A 16,382-nucleotide genomic window follows, 5' to 3' on the forward strand; every position below is an offset into this window, starting at 1 on the left:
CAAAGGACGAGGAGTCACAAAAGAAAATCGAGAAGATAACAGTCGCTTGCCCGAAATGCCATGCGAGGATCGAGAGGAGAGGGGGATGTCTAAGTGTCATTTGTACATTTAGGAACTGTAAGTCAGCAGATAGATCATCTCGATGTAGTTGCAACGTGCTAATTATTCTCGGCTTCAGATGGTGCTAGATGTGGCTTTGAATTCTGTCATAGTTGCTTGGTTCCATGGGAGTTCTTCACGGGTTCTTTGCCACAAAGCATAACCCAGGCTGCATAATGTTGAGAAAATCGAATTGAATTAGATGCTCGTTATGCCAGTTCATGGCACTTTTAAAAAGGAAGGAATCAGGAAAATGGTACGGACATGAATTCACACCTAGTCCTCTAGCTCTATTGTGTCGAAGCCGTTTGCTGATGTTGCCCTTTAGCATCTTGCTAGGCATGAGAAACTCCGAAATATGTTACCTAAGCAGCTGAAAACTAGTAAAAAGAATATGACACGAGGTATTAAGGCAATGTAAAGATTGTAATAAAAGTACATTTGTTTCCTTCTTCGTCGCTAGTGGCGTGTATACTGAAAAAACCCTGGTGATCTTCTTCATCTGCAAGTACTGACTTCTGGAGGTCGTAGTTTTCAATAGTCCTGTGATTTATATATATATCTTACGATATGGCAGCGGCTTTGAAATCCATTTGTGTGGTTGTCCTTGTCCCGCCCGTTCATAAGATTGGAGCAGGCATTTTGATGTACGATAGACATATCAAAATATCGGGAACCGAGAACTTAATCGAGAATAAAGACGCCTGAATTGGCCTTTGATGTACCTAGGTAGCTCGACAGTATCATGATTGGAAGTTGACAAATTCTGATATTTATCGCATGAAATCACGTGCCCTCTTTGGGTCTTGGCTGAACCTTACCGACTACAATTCATGTTTCTAAACACATCTTGGCAAGCCACAACTTACAAACGTTCCGTCTATTATTACGTTCTGGAACCCTGTCAGAAAGCTTTGCATCTGCCAAAATGTTAAAATTGGGATTATTTTGCGAACTAGACGACTCCAGAAGTCTAGATCGGCAAGGCGAAGAATGGTGGGTTTGAATTTCAATGGCTATTTTTAGAACTCGAGTTTGATATATGATCACAGAACTTCTCCCCAAGATCTACATTTCTTGGATAGTTCTTGGTTCTCTCTCTTTAATTTTTTTTGGATGACTGGTTCATTTATAAGTACAATTCTCATCAAAACATTCATTTAATAAGCTTTTTCGATACGTTATTTCATTGCCAATAGACTTGGCTAACCGTCTTCCTTGACATACTTACTTGTAATCATTATAATTCTCAATCATGAAGTTCTCTACTGTCTTCATCTCTCTTCTGGTTGCTGGCATCCATTCGCTTCCCAACCCAGCTGTGCAACGGGAATCAGCTGGTATCACAGGTTAGTCTGGTCTCTCCAGTTTTGACGACACGATGCTAATAGCCGATAAAGTTGGTGCCGATGGATCAACCAATCTTGGCGGGGAAGCGGGAATAACGAAGAAGCCCGATGGCTCTACGAATGTTGGAGGGGGAAGTGGTATCAACGTGGCATCGGGTGCTAATAATCAGCCGCAACAAGGTGCAGGAGGACAGACCGGTAATGGTGGCAACAAAAACGGAACCGACGGCTTGGCCGCGCTTATTGGATCATTGAATGGTGCATCTGGAGGAAATAGCACAGGTGGAGCGAAAAAGTCGAACAGCACAGGCAACGCGAATTTACCACCGGGAGTGGCCTCCAACTCTAGTTTGGCAAGCGTTTTTGGAGCATTGGAGGGTGCAAAGTAATTCAGAGTTTGAGAGGAAGACTTTCAGAGGATGAAAGTTTCTGAGGACAAACTGTGATTTTACCTGACAATCACTAATGGAAGGGATCTTCTTGTCCTCGAACGACTCTTCGTCGATGTAAGGGAGCTCCAATCACATTCTTTATCGCATACCCTTATACAAGGGAACATCCACTACAAAATAAGAACTCTTATCCATATACAGCAATTGTTTTCCTGGTTGATACGGCCGATATGACTTGCAAGTAAAGTACAGAATTTTGACTTCGTGAGTATTTCAACTAGAAAATGTGCACTTTATGAAAATATGAAAGCGGAAACTGATTTCCTCAATCTCGTATGCTAAACGTTACAAGCATCATTGCTCCATAAATAGTCCTCCACATCCCAATCTACTTCTCCACCTCCACATGAACTCCAAGCAGAGGTTACCATACATCCTCGTACCATGGAAGCTCACCTGATGCAGTAATTCCACAAATCTGACTACTTCTTCCAGGGAATGATGAATTGTGGCTTACTAGACACATTAAACCACAGATATCAGACTGAATACTGCATGGACTGTCTTTCAATACTTGTAGGTAAATGTGAAGGTACGGCCTTGCGTACTGGAATCTGAAGAATTTCAGTAAGATCAAGCTCCAATTTGGTTTCAATCAAGGTATACAAATATTTCTATTCGTATGGTTCTGGACATGACCTGAGGGGTTTGGTCCATCTTCTATTGATATATGAGAATGAACACTTATTCTCGGGAAGATTTTCCGGATCCCTTCATAACGAGACAAATGTGGCTATTATTAGTATCATGGATAAATTCGAATTCGAAGGTATCCAGGCATAGATTAGGTATCTGGATCTTTTCCCGAAGATTCTTCATATCATTCTTTAGTTTGTGATCGCTATCATAATGAATTGTCTTGAAGACTTAGAAGATTTGGATAGCAAATGACCTAATGATCCTGATTGCTATAGATTTTATTGGGCATACACAGCTGAACGTTCGAATAAAGTTGAATGTACCCGCTTCTTGTTTGTGGATACTTAAATCAAGCCTTGCAATAGAAACCAGCCCCCTCATACCCGAGTTTCTCGACGACAATCTATTTGTCGATTTTATTGTGGGAAGGAAAACTTTTGATTGGAAATAGATGGCCCATCGTGAAGAGATTGTACTTCACCAATATCACTGTGATAGGACATGGGTTTGAGTATGAGTGAATAGTGTCGAGAATAAAAATCGGTGTTAAATTGATCAATCCATGAATGTGACAGATATTCTTGTTGATCGATGATAAACTTACCAGCGATCTAGTATAGAAGGGTAGAAGACTGTTCCTCTTTAGAGGAATAGAACAATTGGGTATAGCGAAGACACCGAATTTTTTGTGGAGTCCTCATCTTGCTTGGTGGTTTGGTGTTACTTATCATCAATTCCGACCTACAATCATTTTAGAATGTGCTTCGAGAATACCCTCAAGATTTCGATGAATTGGTTCGAATTCTGACAACCCGTGGTTGCTTCTAAGCGTAGCCAGTCAGTGCTTATAAACACACTACATTCCATCTAAAGATTCCACATTCCGGGGGCTTCTTAAAAGCCAGCCGTGATTACCCTCGTTTTATAATTCTTCGGCGCGACAAATAATCCCTTTGCCTCTACACAAACTCTCCCTTCTAATGTTTCCAAACGTCCTTCTACCCATCTCTTTCTTTCTCCACCCCCCTCCTCTCCTATGACTGGTGTGCATCTCACTACGTAAAATGCATTGGTAACACTTGGCTTCAAATATTGTAACGACAATTGAGCAGTGACACCTGTCCCTGCGGCCAATTGTTTGATCGCACATCTCCCCAGTGATTCATCCATAATCGTTGCTATAAGACCTCCATGCACCACACCGGGCCATCCTCCTAATGCTCCTCCTAAGTATACAATTGATATGTATTCCCCTGTGGTAGAATTATAAAATACTCGTTGGTACCCGCCTATCGATCTAGATCCTCCCAATGGACCAGTAGTAAGTCGGTGGGGACGTTCTTCGGGTGTAAATGTGGAATAAGCATCCCAAGATTGCCAAACGGGATCCTCAGTCAGAGACTGCACCAGCGGGATCTTCGAGGCCTGCGCGTGTAACCAAGAGGTCATAAGTTCATCCGAGGGAGAAGATGGTTCGGGGAGTGCAGGGGGAGACAAGACAAGAGAGACATATTGTCCAGTTGTAAGTCCGATGAGGAGGAAAAGAGAGGCATAGATTGTTGGACGGAGGGATCGTTTTCGTTTAGGAGATGAAGGTGAGGGCGTTGGCGCAACGAACCCAGAAGAGAATTGAGACCTCAAATCGCGGTGCTGGGGTATTGATTGAGCTGACGGTTCGGTAGTAGCATTAATATTATGATTTATAGGCTGTGGTGGTGGAGGTGTTGAATATGCTCGCGATGGCCATTTTGAGAGAGATTGTGATCGGAACGGATGTCGATATGTTTGAGAAAAGTGCGGTGTTTGTTGAAGAATACTTTTGTAGGAACGAAATGCTTGAACTGGCAGTCTGGCGGCCATATTTTGCCGATTTATTGCAAAAAGAATGCCTTGATATCTCTACTATTGAGCTCCATACAATTTTGGAAGCTTCAAATTGATCAAGTGCCTCGGTTTAGTTTCTGACGCTATGTAAACTAATTTGCCTCAGATACAAGGCATAAGGTTAACATTATGTATTAATGTCTCCATCCTCAGGGCCTGCCGTGCCTATGTTCGATGATTTTGTCAAGTCAAGCTTATGTAATTAAGCTGTGCAGCTCTAATTAGACGAAACGTTGTTCTACCTCATTAGTAATCTCAACTACGATGCCACCAGTAGGTGCACAGACTCACGGGACAACGTGACAGGAAAGCACAATTTCACACTCAAATTTATCAATTTCAAAACTCAATCAAAATTCCAAATTCTATTTAATATCATTCAGATTAAGATATATGATTTATAAATATAAGATTTATATAATATATAAAGATTGGATCTTAAAAATGAATATTGAATTTAAAAATCAAATAGTATGTTTTCCTATCAAATTTTTTGATAGGATATTATATAATCGATTGTATAAACTTGAATTTTGTTTTTTTTTGAAATAAAATTTTTACTATATAAAATTCTTATATTTGAAAATAATAATTCTTAATTTCAAAGTTAAATATCAATTTTTTGAATTTTAATTGAATTATCAAAAGAGTTCTTTTTGGTGTGAAATTGTATTTTTCCTCCTAAGTGTTCTGTGAGTCTGTGTACTCACTGGTGTGCCAAATTCTTGAGCGGTGTTAGTTCTCCAATAGTTGAATGAGTATTACATTGCAAAAATATGGAACTTATAGTCCTACTTTTGTCTCTTTTGATTTTGGGTTGTATTCTCACAGTTCATGTTTGAGTGTATCATCATCATCTGCATATCTATCTCGAGACAAAGTTTAGGAAAGGATAGAAATAGTTTTGCGCTTCTGAACTATAAGATTAGGAAGATGGCGTCCATCAAAGGCATCGAGACGGCAGTCGTCCTACCATTGATGTTCGCTAATGGTGAGTCTTTTGGTCGACTTATTAATCTTTATCTCCTAGTACATATACCGGGATCAAAGCTTCCTGCGCTTACTTGGTGGCCTGAGTTCTACTTCCATGTAATTCATCAGGAAACATATGTTTTCGAGATCTAAGATCTCTAGGAGTAATATGGCAATTTCCAATCATGCCTTTGAGTTCGTCGGATCAGGCCCCATCATTTGTGTCATTCCAGACGAGCTCCACAAACAGGATGTTGTATAGTGTATACGCATCAATAACGCCTAATAGGGGCAATGGTGAATATTGGCTGTCTAGTCTTCGACTAGGACGTGGCGTAGGCATAACAGCAAGCTATGACTCTAATAAGAGGAAACTCCCTTCAGCCCTGTTCTTCACGAAATGTAATATTCTACACTTGGAACAATTCCCTTATCTATGCGCAGTAATTGAAGAGGGCAATAGCCTATCATTCGGAGTCACGTCTATAACCACATGTACTGCCCAAGAAAAGCTAACTTACGCTCCTTTGCAATACGTCAGCTCCTCATCGGGCAAGCATGCGGGCAGGCATACATCGCTCCTCCATTTACTCAGATCAACATAACGATTCTCGGTGTTTGAACCGCTCAAAATATTTTTCCAGATCCTTTTGAACTCGATTCAGAACATTATTCTTGGGGAGAGAATTGCGAGTGATACAAATTCCAATTCGCCTTTGGAAAAAGCGGTCGTAGATGCTTAGGAATCGAGATGATGCTATTTGAGACAGATTATAGTGACATGGTATTTCTGCATGATCATAATATCGTCATGCCCAGAAATGGATTTCAAAGGTGTTATAATTATGGCGAAGTGATAAGATTATGTATAGTATGCTTAGAAGTACATATCATGTATTATGAGCCCTATTTGGCTCGAAGGTGGAAAGCATGGACAGCTTGCAGATGTGAAACTTGAACGGCCATCATATACCTGAAATCGATTCGAATACCAAGTCGAAGACATCAAAGACTTGAACATAGAGAAGAGAGGGATTGTTGACCATTATCATTCATTGGACCTAGGACGATCTATGTACATGCATTGAACATCGCTTTTCCGATTTTGACCACGATTAAACCATAACTCAATTTCTCCACGAAGTAGTTTTCCAGTCTTGAAACCCACTTTCTCGAGCACTCTGGCACTGGCATCATTACCAGGAGTATAAGCCGCTATAATTTGCGGCAAGGACTTCTTTTCTATAATAGTTTTAGTCTTGGCCCCGTTGCAAAGTTCCAGTCTCCACATTCCACCAAGCAGATGTGACAAACCTTCAAGAGTCCAGAACATCTCTACAAACAATCTCAACGCTTCTGTCATATACCCCTTACCCCAATGGTCCGGATGAATCTTATACCCCACGTTCTCCGGTTTATGGGATATTCCAATGATACCAATCATTTCAATCTCTTGCCCTTCTCTTTCATCCGCCACAGGTACTGGAACAGACGATGAAGTCGGGGCCATGATTGCCCACATTGGAAACTGGACGTTGGACATACTTTCCAAGATCCTTTCTTTTGTCTGCTCGAGTTGAGTATGCGGTGCTCGGGTACTATACAAGTCATGTAAGGTCGGGGTTCAATTTAAACTTCCACAGCTTGACTTGGGAGCCTTACGACCATTCCGCGATACGAGGCTCGGATAGAATCTTGTGACAGCCATTAAGGTGCTTGTCCAGATTAATAGGTTCAAGGGTTAGACGGTCAGATTTTATCGTGTGTGACGACATGATCTTAATACTTGATAGTGATACTGGATAGTGAAGTAAGAAGAAAGATGCGAATGGGGCGTCTCTCAATCTTTGCCTCATGAACAGCGAAAGGGGATGTACATTCATTTGATAGGAGATGCACATACCACTTGCGCAGTGACTCATGTAATAAGAAATACCTACCTGATTGGTTGTTTCAGTCAGCATATTCTATACCCTTGTAATCCCACCTTGATGAAGTTGGGAGTTAAATATACCAGTCACGCTAGTGTACCTAGTACAAAACGATGAACGCAAACGTTGAATAGAACATAATTCTCGCGGCACCGATTTATATGAATAGTATAGGCTTTCTGAGATTATTCAGCGTGAACGAAACAGTAAAGAAAAATTAGTTGCGCATAGTCGGCTTCGACGATCAATTGATTGACACGATTTTTAGGTGGTTGAGGAAGGCTTTGTGAACCAGCATGTCTACCGGTGAATGGTAGAATAATATTCACACTGGTCTCGACAGCAGCCATTCTCTGTGCCTCACGGGTTTCTTCTCCTTTCCCCCTTTCATCCACATTTCGTGTTCCTCGTCTTGCAAGTCTCCTTCTGTGAAACCTATCTTCTTTACTACTCTCTGACTGGCAAGGTTCTCGGGGTCTATAGCCGCCACCAATGTGTTCCAATCTCCCTCTCCTGTATTCCGGTTAGAAAACTAAAGAGCATAACTGGAGTCGTTTTCACATACTTTCTTTACTCCAGTATAGCCCCACAAATAGCTTCATGGCTTCAGTAGCAAATCCTTTAGCATGATAACCAGCATGTATACCATAACCAATTTCCGCACCGTGCCCAGCTTCGAATCTTATCACTCCAATTGCGCCAATGAGCTCAGGCTTTTGATCGGCGGGGGTAGATGTTGTCGGCCGAAGCAGAATTGCATAGTTCTCAATCCACGGCCTTTCGGGGTTCGGTGTTCTTTCAATCATGTATGCTTTACTCTCCTCGATGGACTCGCTTGGTTTTCTAAGTTGAGTTGAGAGTTAGAGCTATCTTGGAAATCAAGAGCGAGCAAAGTTGAAAGGGCTCATCTTACGTCCATGAAGCAGCTCGCGGATCAGAGCTCATTTTGTGATAGGCATCGAGATGTTTCTCTACTATCAATGGCTCTAGCCAAAGACGCTCAGATTGAGCTGCGTATTGTGCCATTGATATCCTGAAGGTAAATCGGACGGCTCCATGACGCCGGTCGCTATATATAAGAGAGATTAAAGCCTTTGTATTAACGGCGCTCGGAATCGAGTCATAGTGAATTCTGAGTCACCACCAAAAACCTTAACTTTTGATTACTCCGTATACAATTCGGAGATTCCGAAGACATAGTGGCATATAGAACATCAACAGCGGAGTTGATAGATAAGCTTTGAGCCAGGCCACCCCCGCTATGTTTTAGTAGTAAATTTATAGTAATGGAACACTAGAATATTTCCAATCATGTAATTAATTATCAACCTTCTACCTGTCATTTCTTTCTCTTCTCTCCCTTACATAAGATGCTTTGATTGCTAGACATCCCCATCCTCACTCGTACATGTCGACGATTCCAACAATGTAGAATGTTATATTGCGTCGCTACTTAGACATCGCAGATGGTCTTGCTTGATAAACCACAATCGGCCCAATGAGAAGGTATAAAAATGGGTTGGCCACCACCCGTGAACGATTGGAGCCGATATAAATGCTTCGTACATAACGTTTTCGTACATAACGTTACTGGTCTTTAATTCAACCACGCCGTTCTCATTGGTGACCTTTCAAAAGGGCGGCTCCCCGAGGCATACTTACTTGCCTTTGGGAGGCTGTGTAGAGCTGACATGCAGAAATTCATCGGCATCTTCTTGCAAAATTAAATCTGGCTCACATACCCAATTTTTTTGATGCCAGGAAGTGCTGCTCGTTCATTTCTTCTTCATAGCCATTGCATCGAAACATTTTACTGTCAAGTAAAGATCGAGTTTTGTGCAAACCAATAAGTTACTGCACCGCTAAATTCTGATGGGCAGAGCCTCAGCGCACCTTATTCTAGGGAGATTATTCACCTGAGAACATCAAAACCATAGTCAAAATGACTACACCTGGAGCTGTACCTTATGTCAAAACGTAAGGCGATTATTGCATCTCCCATCGAGGAACATCTACTGACGTGACAGAAAATCTGAGGACCTGTGGAATGAGGCTCTCAAACAAGTCCAGTTCACAAATACTTCAGCACTCGTCGCTGCGGGCCTAGAAAGGCGACAAATTTTGGTAGAAATTTTGGATTTGGTGCAAAAGCAGGAACTCAAGGCTCAAGAAAGGAAATGGAAGTGGAAAAAGAAAAATGGTCAAGTGATCATTATTCGCGACATCTTTGTTAAGCTTGCAATTTGGATAGAAAAGTTCAAGTCTATTGGGCATATTGTTGTGCAATATGATCCAATCCACGCGAGTCTACCATGGGCTCTTGTCAGATTTCTATTGCAGGTACATGATGCACCGCTGTGATTTAAGATTTGGCTATTAATTGCATCGCAGGCTGCTGTTAACGACATCCACTCTAATGGTGCTATCCTTGAAGGCATGGAGATTGTTGTCAATCTTCTAGCGCGGTATGAGATCGTGGAGCATCTCCATCTACAGAAAGTATCCCGCTCCACGGCTCTTCTTGCCGATGCAATTGTTAAGCTATATACTGCCATTTTGGACTACCTTTTCCAAGCGCATGCATACTTCGAACCTCATATCCTGAAAAAAATTGCGCATAGCTTCTTTCGTCCAGAAGAAACAACACATAAATTCATATCGAGCATCAAGCAAAATGAACTAGAAGTTGAGAAATATACGCGCCTCGTCTCTGATGAGGTCCTTGGTAAGATTGACAGAAACATGGACGCCCTCACACAATCTATGGATGTATGCCATACATCAATACAGAGCCTTCAGAAAGGGGTTTCATCAACGAAGCTGTTGGGAAGTGACTTGGGACAACGTCTTGGACAATTGCAAAAGCTCACACAGACCATTCAACAAGACGTGTCATCTGCAGAACTCAGGTGGAACAAAATCGAACACGATCTGGTCAAAGCCTTGAACGATCTCAAGGATCCAGTGCAGCGCATTGCTGAAGATCTATCTAGTGTACAAGATAATCTCAAGGAAAAGGAGCGAGTAAAGGTTTTTGAGTGGCTTACAATGATACCAAGCTCTAGCCACCACCGGGAAAAATTGCGGAGCTTATTATCTGGTTCTTGCAATTGGCTGTTGAGAAAGAAGGAATTCAAAGAATGGATAGAGGCTAGCACGTCCTCCATCTTGTGGCTACACGGAATACCTGGCAGTGGGAAGAGCATGCTTGTTTGCCATGTCATCGAATACCTCAGAAATCGAGCCCAACAGCATCTCGGTTCTGCACCTGTTGCATACTTCTATTGTGCTCGGACCATTAATGAACCTGAAAGGGCTGATCCAACAGAAGTACTGAGAAACATATTAGAGCAGTTATGCTCTTTAGATGCGGAGACACCAATAAGAGAACCCGTGTCGAAAAAATACCTTGCTCGAAAGAAGGAAGCCCGAGGACGAACACCAGAGAAGCTCAACCTCGAAGAAACGATTGAAACTATTCTGGAATTATTAGAATCTAATCCTGCAACCATAGTCATTGATGGACTTGATGAATGTGATTCAGTTAAGAGAAACGATTTGCTTCTCGGCCTGCAAAAAATCATCACAAATTCCAACAACATCGTCAAAGTCTTTGTCAGCAGCAGAGATGACCATGATCTCGTTCACCATCTAGCTCGTTCCCCGAACCTATACATTCATGCGACTGACAATACTGGGGATATCACAATGTTCATTAAATCGCGTATTAAAGAGGCAATTCGAGAGGATAAGCTTCTCTGCGGGCATGTCTCAGGTCGCTTGAAGAAAATTATCATTGGCAAGTTGATAGAGAAAGCTAACGGTATGTTTCGACTTGCAAGTATGCACATTGACAGCCTTTGTGATCCATCTCGGGTTATAACGGAAGCAAACGTGCATAATGTACTCGAACGCCTACCGCAAGAATTGGGAAAGTCATATGATGTGGTAATGTCGCAGATCATGCAATCTGAATATCCTAATCCTCTGTTAGCGTCAGGTACATTGAAATGGCTTCTTTGCTCCCGCCGGGCTCTGAGCTCTAGAACCCTCCCGCAAGCAATATGTGTGAATAACGCAGGCCACCCACTACTATCAAATGACGAAATCTTGAGCATCTGCTTTAATTTGGTAGTTTACAATAAAGAGATGGATAAGTTTCAGTTTGCTCATTTATCGGTGCGGGAATATCTCGAGTCCCAGCCTGGATACTCGGCTGAAGATACAAATTTGATGGCCGCTGAAGCATGTTTAACTTGTATTTTGTCAAAATCACAAGGCCGACATGATTTTAGGATACACGCAAAAGTTTCTTGGGGTAATTATACGAAATTGACCCCTAGTGCGAGACGCGAGGGTGCTTTGGGAGAGTTACTCGCAGAATTTCTAGTTTCTCCTTTTGAATCAAGAATTATTCTGCCCGCTAGGACTAGGCTTAAGGATTACCTGCTGGTATATGAAAGTCTTTTGCGCCCCTCGTGGATCATAGACCAAAGTATGAATTTATTGATTTGGACTGTTTTTCTGGCCTGTAAGCATGATCTCAGTGAAATTATCAGTCGGCTTCTTCCTCATGCCGATTGCGAATATTTATTCACCCAGAAAAGCCGGATGGGTCTCAATTCTGTCCAAACTTCAGCATATTTTGATAGCCCGGTGACTATCAATCTACTACACAAAACAACAGCGTCTCTACTGCCAAAAGAGCTCAACCCTAATTTGTATTGGAATTCTGCATATTATATTGCATCCTACAATGGGAGCAGGCGGGCAGCCCAAATGATATCAGAGATCCGAACGAAGGAAAAGAATTTGTGCACGCAGTCTAGAAAGTACTGTGTCAAATATATCGTCAACCACTCGGTCAACGCAAGTTTACTTTCCTCCCAATGCTCCCCTGAGACTCACACCCGAGAAGTGATGCGACCCACGTCGCTACTCATGCTTCAGAACAACGACGCCGACATTGTATCAACGCTATTTAAATCCTTCGATTAGTGCATCGGATTATGTAATGAATGCACCTTTTCGATTCTGAGGCCCCTCGATATGGTGAGCTTGAATGTTGCGAACGCTTTTGCCATTTTTAACACTATCGAAAATGATGCACCGCCTACAGAACAATACAAAATTGGTGCTATGGCTAAGACCATTTCTGATTTAATGAAGAGTGGCAGCAAAAATAGTAAAACTATTTCTAGAGGTAGTGAGGGCTCTTGGGTGATATCGATTATCACAGCATCCGCAATGATTTTGGGGCATGAATCTTATAATACGGATATATTCATGTATTATTTGTCAGAGGCATTTTTATACATGTCCACGGGAAACGTATTTGCCTATTTCCCGTATTCATATTATCTTGAACGGTTTAACAGGCTGATCCAAGCTCGAGATATCTTGAATGAGCAGAAAATGATCAATTGGAAGACACTTATGCTGAGTCGACGTGTAGATCATGGCCGAGATGCCCTTCTAATATTACTCAAAGCGCGCACGGAAATAGCTCCAAAGGTAATCAACCTTGCATTATCCACCTGGAATGGAGAGATGGTAAAGGCGTTATTAGAGTACAATTTGGTTAAGATTGGCAACGAAGTGATTCGGTTCGTGGCGGGTAACTTAAAGTATGGAAAGGAGATAATGGAGATGTTATTAGCTCAAGATATGGAAAGAGAAATGTCAGAAGCCGTGCCTGAAACTGCACTCAAAAAATTGCTTGAAAGCGAGTGCATATATACCTCGAAGGGAAAAGTTTAGTTAGTCACAAGCAAGTGATAAACAAGCCAAATTGACTGCACCTACGAAGAAATCAGGAACTTCATTTTCTTTCGCACTTAAACCGGAGCGCGATTAGAAAAATGAATCTGTATCCTTTTGGTCGGTAGCAGGCCGAATTGCATTCCATTCCAGACTTCGGATATTCTTATTTTTGAGCGTGGGGCAAATCATGGATACGCGAGAGGAACAGGGGAGCAGAGTTTGATACAATCTGTGATTATTCAGTAAATGACGAGAGAAATATGTAAACATAATTATGCGCCGTTATCAATAAATTGCAGGATTGGAATGTTTCGTGTTTTTATGAATAATGCGTAGATATCGCACATTGCACGTACCGTGTTATTCAGGTAATTTAAGTATCACTTCGATGATAAAGATGCTTGAGATGGTACACTCTCAATATTTAGATTGCAGTTATACAGGTTTGAAAGCAATAAGTTCTGATGCACGGGGTGAGATTGAGGGTCAAGTGATCTAGTGCTTGCTTGTGTGATGCCAGTGTCTATATATGAGGTGAGGATCGAAAAACATGGTCAAGGCACGATGCTGATGAGAAACTGCGGTGAGAATACATTCTTCCCTTCAAGAACGTTAGGAATATTCGAGGTCAAATGCAAGGACGAATGTGATTTTTAGTTTTGATCCTAATGCAGATGGCGTAGAATATGAGGATATAAATATGCTTTCTAAATACAAACTTCGCTTAAACACGAAAATAACATCCAATTCCTCTTACAAAGTCTAAGCATCTAACTTTAATCTTTCTAACAAGTTGTCTATCTTTCCAAGTAACGTTTGGTAGTTTATAGCATCTGCAGCAAATTCATCACCTGCAATTTCACCATTGAGAGTCCGTATCTGACCATTCATCATTGGATCAAGGGCAGGGGATTGTGTTGGGTTTATGTCAACCACTGTGTCAGATTTCACAGCATTCGCAGATGTAATATCATCGGTGGCTCCCTTTTCATCTCCATTTTCTTCACCGTTCTCATTCATATTCTCATCCATCATATCTTCAAGGCCCGAGTCTTCAAATCGGAGTCTGAAGCGTTCGGATAGGTAAAAGCGAATGCTAGAGAAATCCCAGTCAGTATGCTAGACAGTGTTTCAACGGGATCCAAGCAGGGGTTTGGGTGACATACTCATCAAGTAATTCAATAGTGTCAGTCTCCTGTCTCTTTTCAATTCTAGCAGCACTCTCCTTAATTAACTCCTCAAACTCTGGCTCATCGATATAGTCCTCCAACCTGTATGCCATGTACCTAGCACAGAATTCCTCTAGTCTTTGAACTCTTGTCAACCATCCAGCTCTCATAACATCATAAGGATTAATTAGTTCCACATCTAATTCATCACTGTCGGTGTGTGTACGATCAGCGAGTGTGCTCGAACCATTCCCGAGAGTACTGATTACTACTGCAGCTTTAGTTTTGAGTTTCTCAATAAAGAGCATGTCTGCTGCAAGAAGAACATCTATCGCGAGATCAAGAGGGATATCAACATTCTCGGTGTAGAGAAAGTCGAGGATAAGCTCGAGTACAGCAGGCGGGCAATCGACGTAGATAATTTGCAAAAAATCAGTAACCTGCGCTTCTTGAAACGAGGAACTAAACATCGTTTGAAAGTATTCTGATCGTATGAGCATAGCGCGGTGCGCAGGATAGAGGACCGATTTCTGGGGTGAATTGGTGGTAGATGTCTCTGGGGGCAATGAGCTCGAGGGGCCAATAGGAATACCGTTTGAGGAGACAGTTGTGTTAGGTGTCGGCGTTTCTGGCCTAGAACTCGAAGCCTCATCGGAAACTAAATTCTCGTTTGCCTGCAACAGAACATCCGCAAACATGGAATTATTCCTGGTCCACTTCACATCCTTGGCCTTCACGGTATCAATATGTATCTTATGCTTCAAAACATTCCCTCGATACCAAGACTCCATCTGATTCCTGGCTCGTAAAACTTCATCTTGATACCGTTGCCGAGCTATTCTCCTATCACGCCCACTCAAGAGTCCCTCCCAGAGGGATTCAATCTCAAGCTGTTTGCTGATTTTATCAATGCCTTTGAGCACATCGTCCACAGAGCTGCTAGACCTAAGACCAAGATCTGATGGCACTTCACCCATGTATAAATATCGAAAAGCAACCTGGAAACATTCTGGGGGAATGGAAGGTTCCAATTTCCATGACTTGGTTTCTGGGGCAGCAGAAAGCTTTCTTCGCATATATGGTGACCGGGCAGAAAGTATCATCTTGTGTAACTTCCATGATTCTGATCCAGCGCTGAGTGTTATGTCTGAAGTTTCAGGAGTCTGCCTAGTAAGGAGAGAAGTGATATGAGAGGCGAATGACTGTAATGGGTCCCTAGACTTCGAATATTCGTACTTCAATAGAAGGTTTCGAATTCGATCGTTTAATGCATTGTATAGACATCTCTCCCCTTGGAATGTATCGCGTTCGCAGAGAGCTCCAGCTTCGAGAAGTAGTTGAACAACATTGTAATGTCCACAAAGACTTGCCTTAATAATTTGTCAGCGAGGTCAATTGGCATTAGGAATAACATTAGGCTTACCAAGATCAATGGCGTATAATCAAAAGGATCTCTAGCATTGATATTGATTCCAGGAGTAGTAATTGCTTGCTGAACCCTCTTAACATCACCAATTCGGCAAGCAACGCAAAGCTCTTGAAATTCGGGACTAGTATCAAGGGGACTTTCATCTCTCAAAACTCCTTCCTTGATCAACTGATGCTCATCCTTCAGTTGAACTTCGAGCTCATCTTTCCGTTTGACCATTCTGAGGATATGTGTGCAAAGAGTAGGTATGAATAGGAGATATGGGAGTAATAAGCAATGAATAGTAGAGAGTCAATGGCAAGATATATGGACCCAGTGGTGATAATAATAATAAAACAGATAAAGATACAAAATTGTGGCAAGTTTGAGAAGCTACTGGTTTTGACACAAGCACATGGAGGGGAAGAAAGCTTATCGATAAAAGCAATCCGGATAAGGTATCGGAGTTAAATGTTTCAACCGTCATCCAAATTTCATACATTCACCGCCTTCTGGCATTATCAAAATTTCCCCGGGTGATGTCCAATTCTAGTTTGGTATCAAATAGTCAAACGGTTGGAGGGGCAACCAAAAAGTAAACACCAACCTGAATGAATTAATTCACAATCCATCTTCATCAACTTTGAATAAAACGACAAAACATCGCCAACCTCGAATAGATTACAACAATACTAATATTAATTGCTTTCTTTACT

General features: G+C 41.8%; 7 protein-coding genes across 7 annotated transcripts; 3 read left to right on the forward strand and 4 right to left on the reverse strand.

Annotated features, from left to right (window-relative positions):
• Positions 1–1,354: 1,354 nt before the first annotated feature.
• On the forward strand, positions 1,355–1,837 carry EAE97_001527 (uncharacterized protein; the record flags this gene model as incomplete). Its single annotated transcript, XM_038872038.1, has 2 exons — positions 1,355–1,448; positions 1,500–1,837. 2 exons carry the CDS (start codon positions 1,355–1,357, stop codon positions 1,835–1,837), a joined length of 432 nt encoding a protein of 143 aa, XP_038736596.1.
• A 1,596-nt stretch (positions 1,838–3,433) lies between these two features.
• EAE97_001528 (uncharacterized protein) lies at positions 3,434–4,399 on the reverse strand (the record flags this gene model as incomplete). Its single annotated transcript, XM_038872039.1, has 1 exon — positions 3,434–4,399. One exon carries the CDS (start codon positions 4,397–4,399, stop codon positions 3,434–3,436), a length of 966 nt encoding a protein of 321 aa, XP_038736597.1.
• Positions 4,400–6,443: 2,044 nt separating this feature from the next.
• Positions 6,444–7,170, reverse strand: EAE97_001529 (uncharacterized protein; the record flags this gene model as incomplete). The annotated part of the gene is made up of 3 exons (XM_038872040.1): positions 6,444–6,637; positions 6,710–6,993; positions 7,058–7,170. 3 exons carry the CDS (start codon positions 7,168–7,170, stop codon positions 6,444–6,446), a joined length of 591 nt encoding a protein of 196 aa, XP_038736598.1.
• Positions 7,171–7,651: 481 nt separating this feature from the next.
• On the reverse strand, positions 7,652–8,664 carry EAE97_001530 (uncharacterized protein; the record flags this gene model as incomplete). Its single annotated transcript, XM_038872041.1, has 3 exons — positions 8,240–8,664; positions 7,892–8,169; positions 7,652–7,839 (listed from the first exon to the last, which is right to left on the reverse strand). Exons 1-3 carry the CDS (start codon positions 8,350–8,352, stop codon positions 7,652–7,654), a joined length of 579 nt encoding a protein of 192 aa, XP_038736599.1. The 5' UTR covers positions 8,353–8,664.
• Positions 8,665–8,857: 193 nt separating this feature from the next.
• On the forward strand, positions 8,858–13,375 carry EAE97_001531 (uncharacterized protein). Its single transcript, XM_038872042.1, has 3 exons — positions 8,858–9,303; positions 9,354–9,666; positions 9,718–13,375. The coding sequence occupies exons 1-3, from the start codon at positions 9,269–9,271 to the stop codon at positions 12,322–12,324; spliced, it is 2,955 nt and encodes a 984-aa protein (XP_038736600.1). The 5' UTR covers positions 8,858–9,268; the 3' UTR covers positions 12,325–13,375.
• EAE97_001532 (uncharacterized protein) lies at positions 12,376–13,086 on the forward strand (the record flags this gene model as incomplete). Its single annotated transcript, XM_038872043.1, has 1 exon — positions 12,376–13,086. The coding sequence occupies one exon, from the start codon at positions 12,376–12,378 to the stop codon at positions 13,084–13,086; it is 711 nt and encodes a 236-aa protein (XP_038736601.1).
• Positions 13,376–13,851: 476 nt separating the features above from the next.
• On the reverse strand, positions 13,852–15,906 carry EAE97_001533 (uncharacterized protein; the record flags this gene model as incomplete). Its single annotated transcript, XM_038872044.1, has 3 exons — positions 13,852–14,185; positions 14,256–15,628; positions 15,682–15,906. The coding sequence occupies 3 exons, from the start codon at positions 15,904–15,906 to the stop codon at positions 13,852–13,854; spliced, it is 1,932 nt and encodes a 643-aa protein (XP_038736602.1).
• Between the last annotated feature and the right edge of the window lie 476 nt (positions 15,907–16,382).

Source organism: Botrytis byssoidea, assembly GCF_014898295.1.
Source record: "Botrytis byssoidea strain MUCL 94 chromosome Unknown BBYS_003, whole genome shotgun sequence".
NCBI classification, from domain to species: domain Eukaryota; kingdom Fungi; phylum Ascomycota; class Leotiomycetes; order Helotiales; family Sclerotiniaceae; genus Botrytis; species Botrytis byssoidea.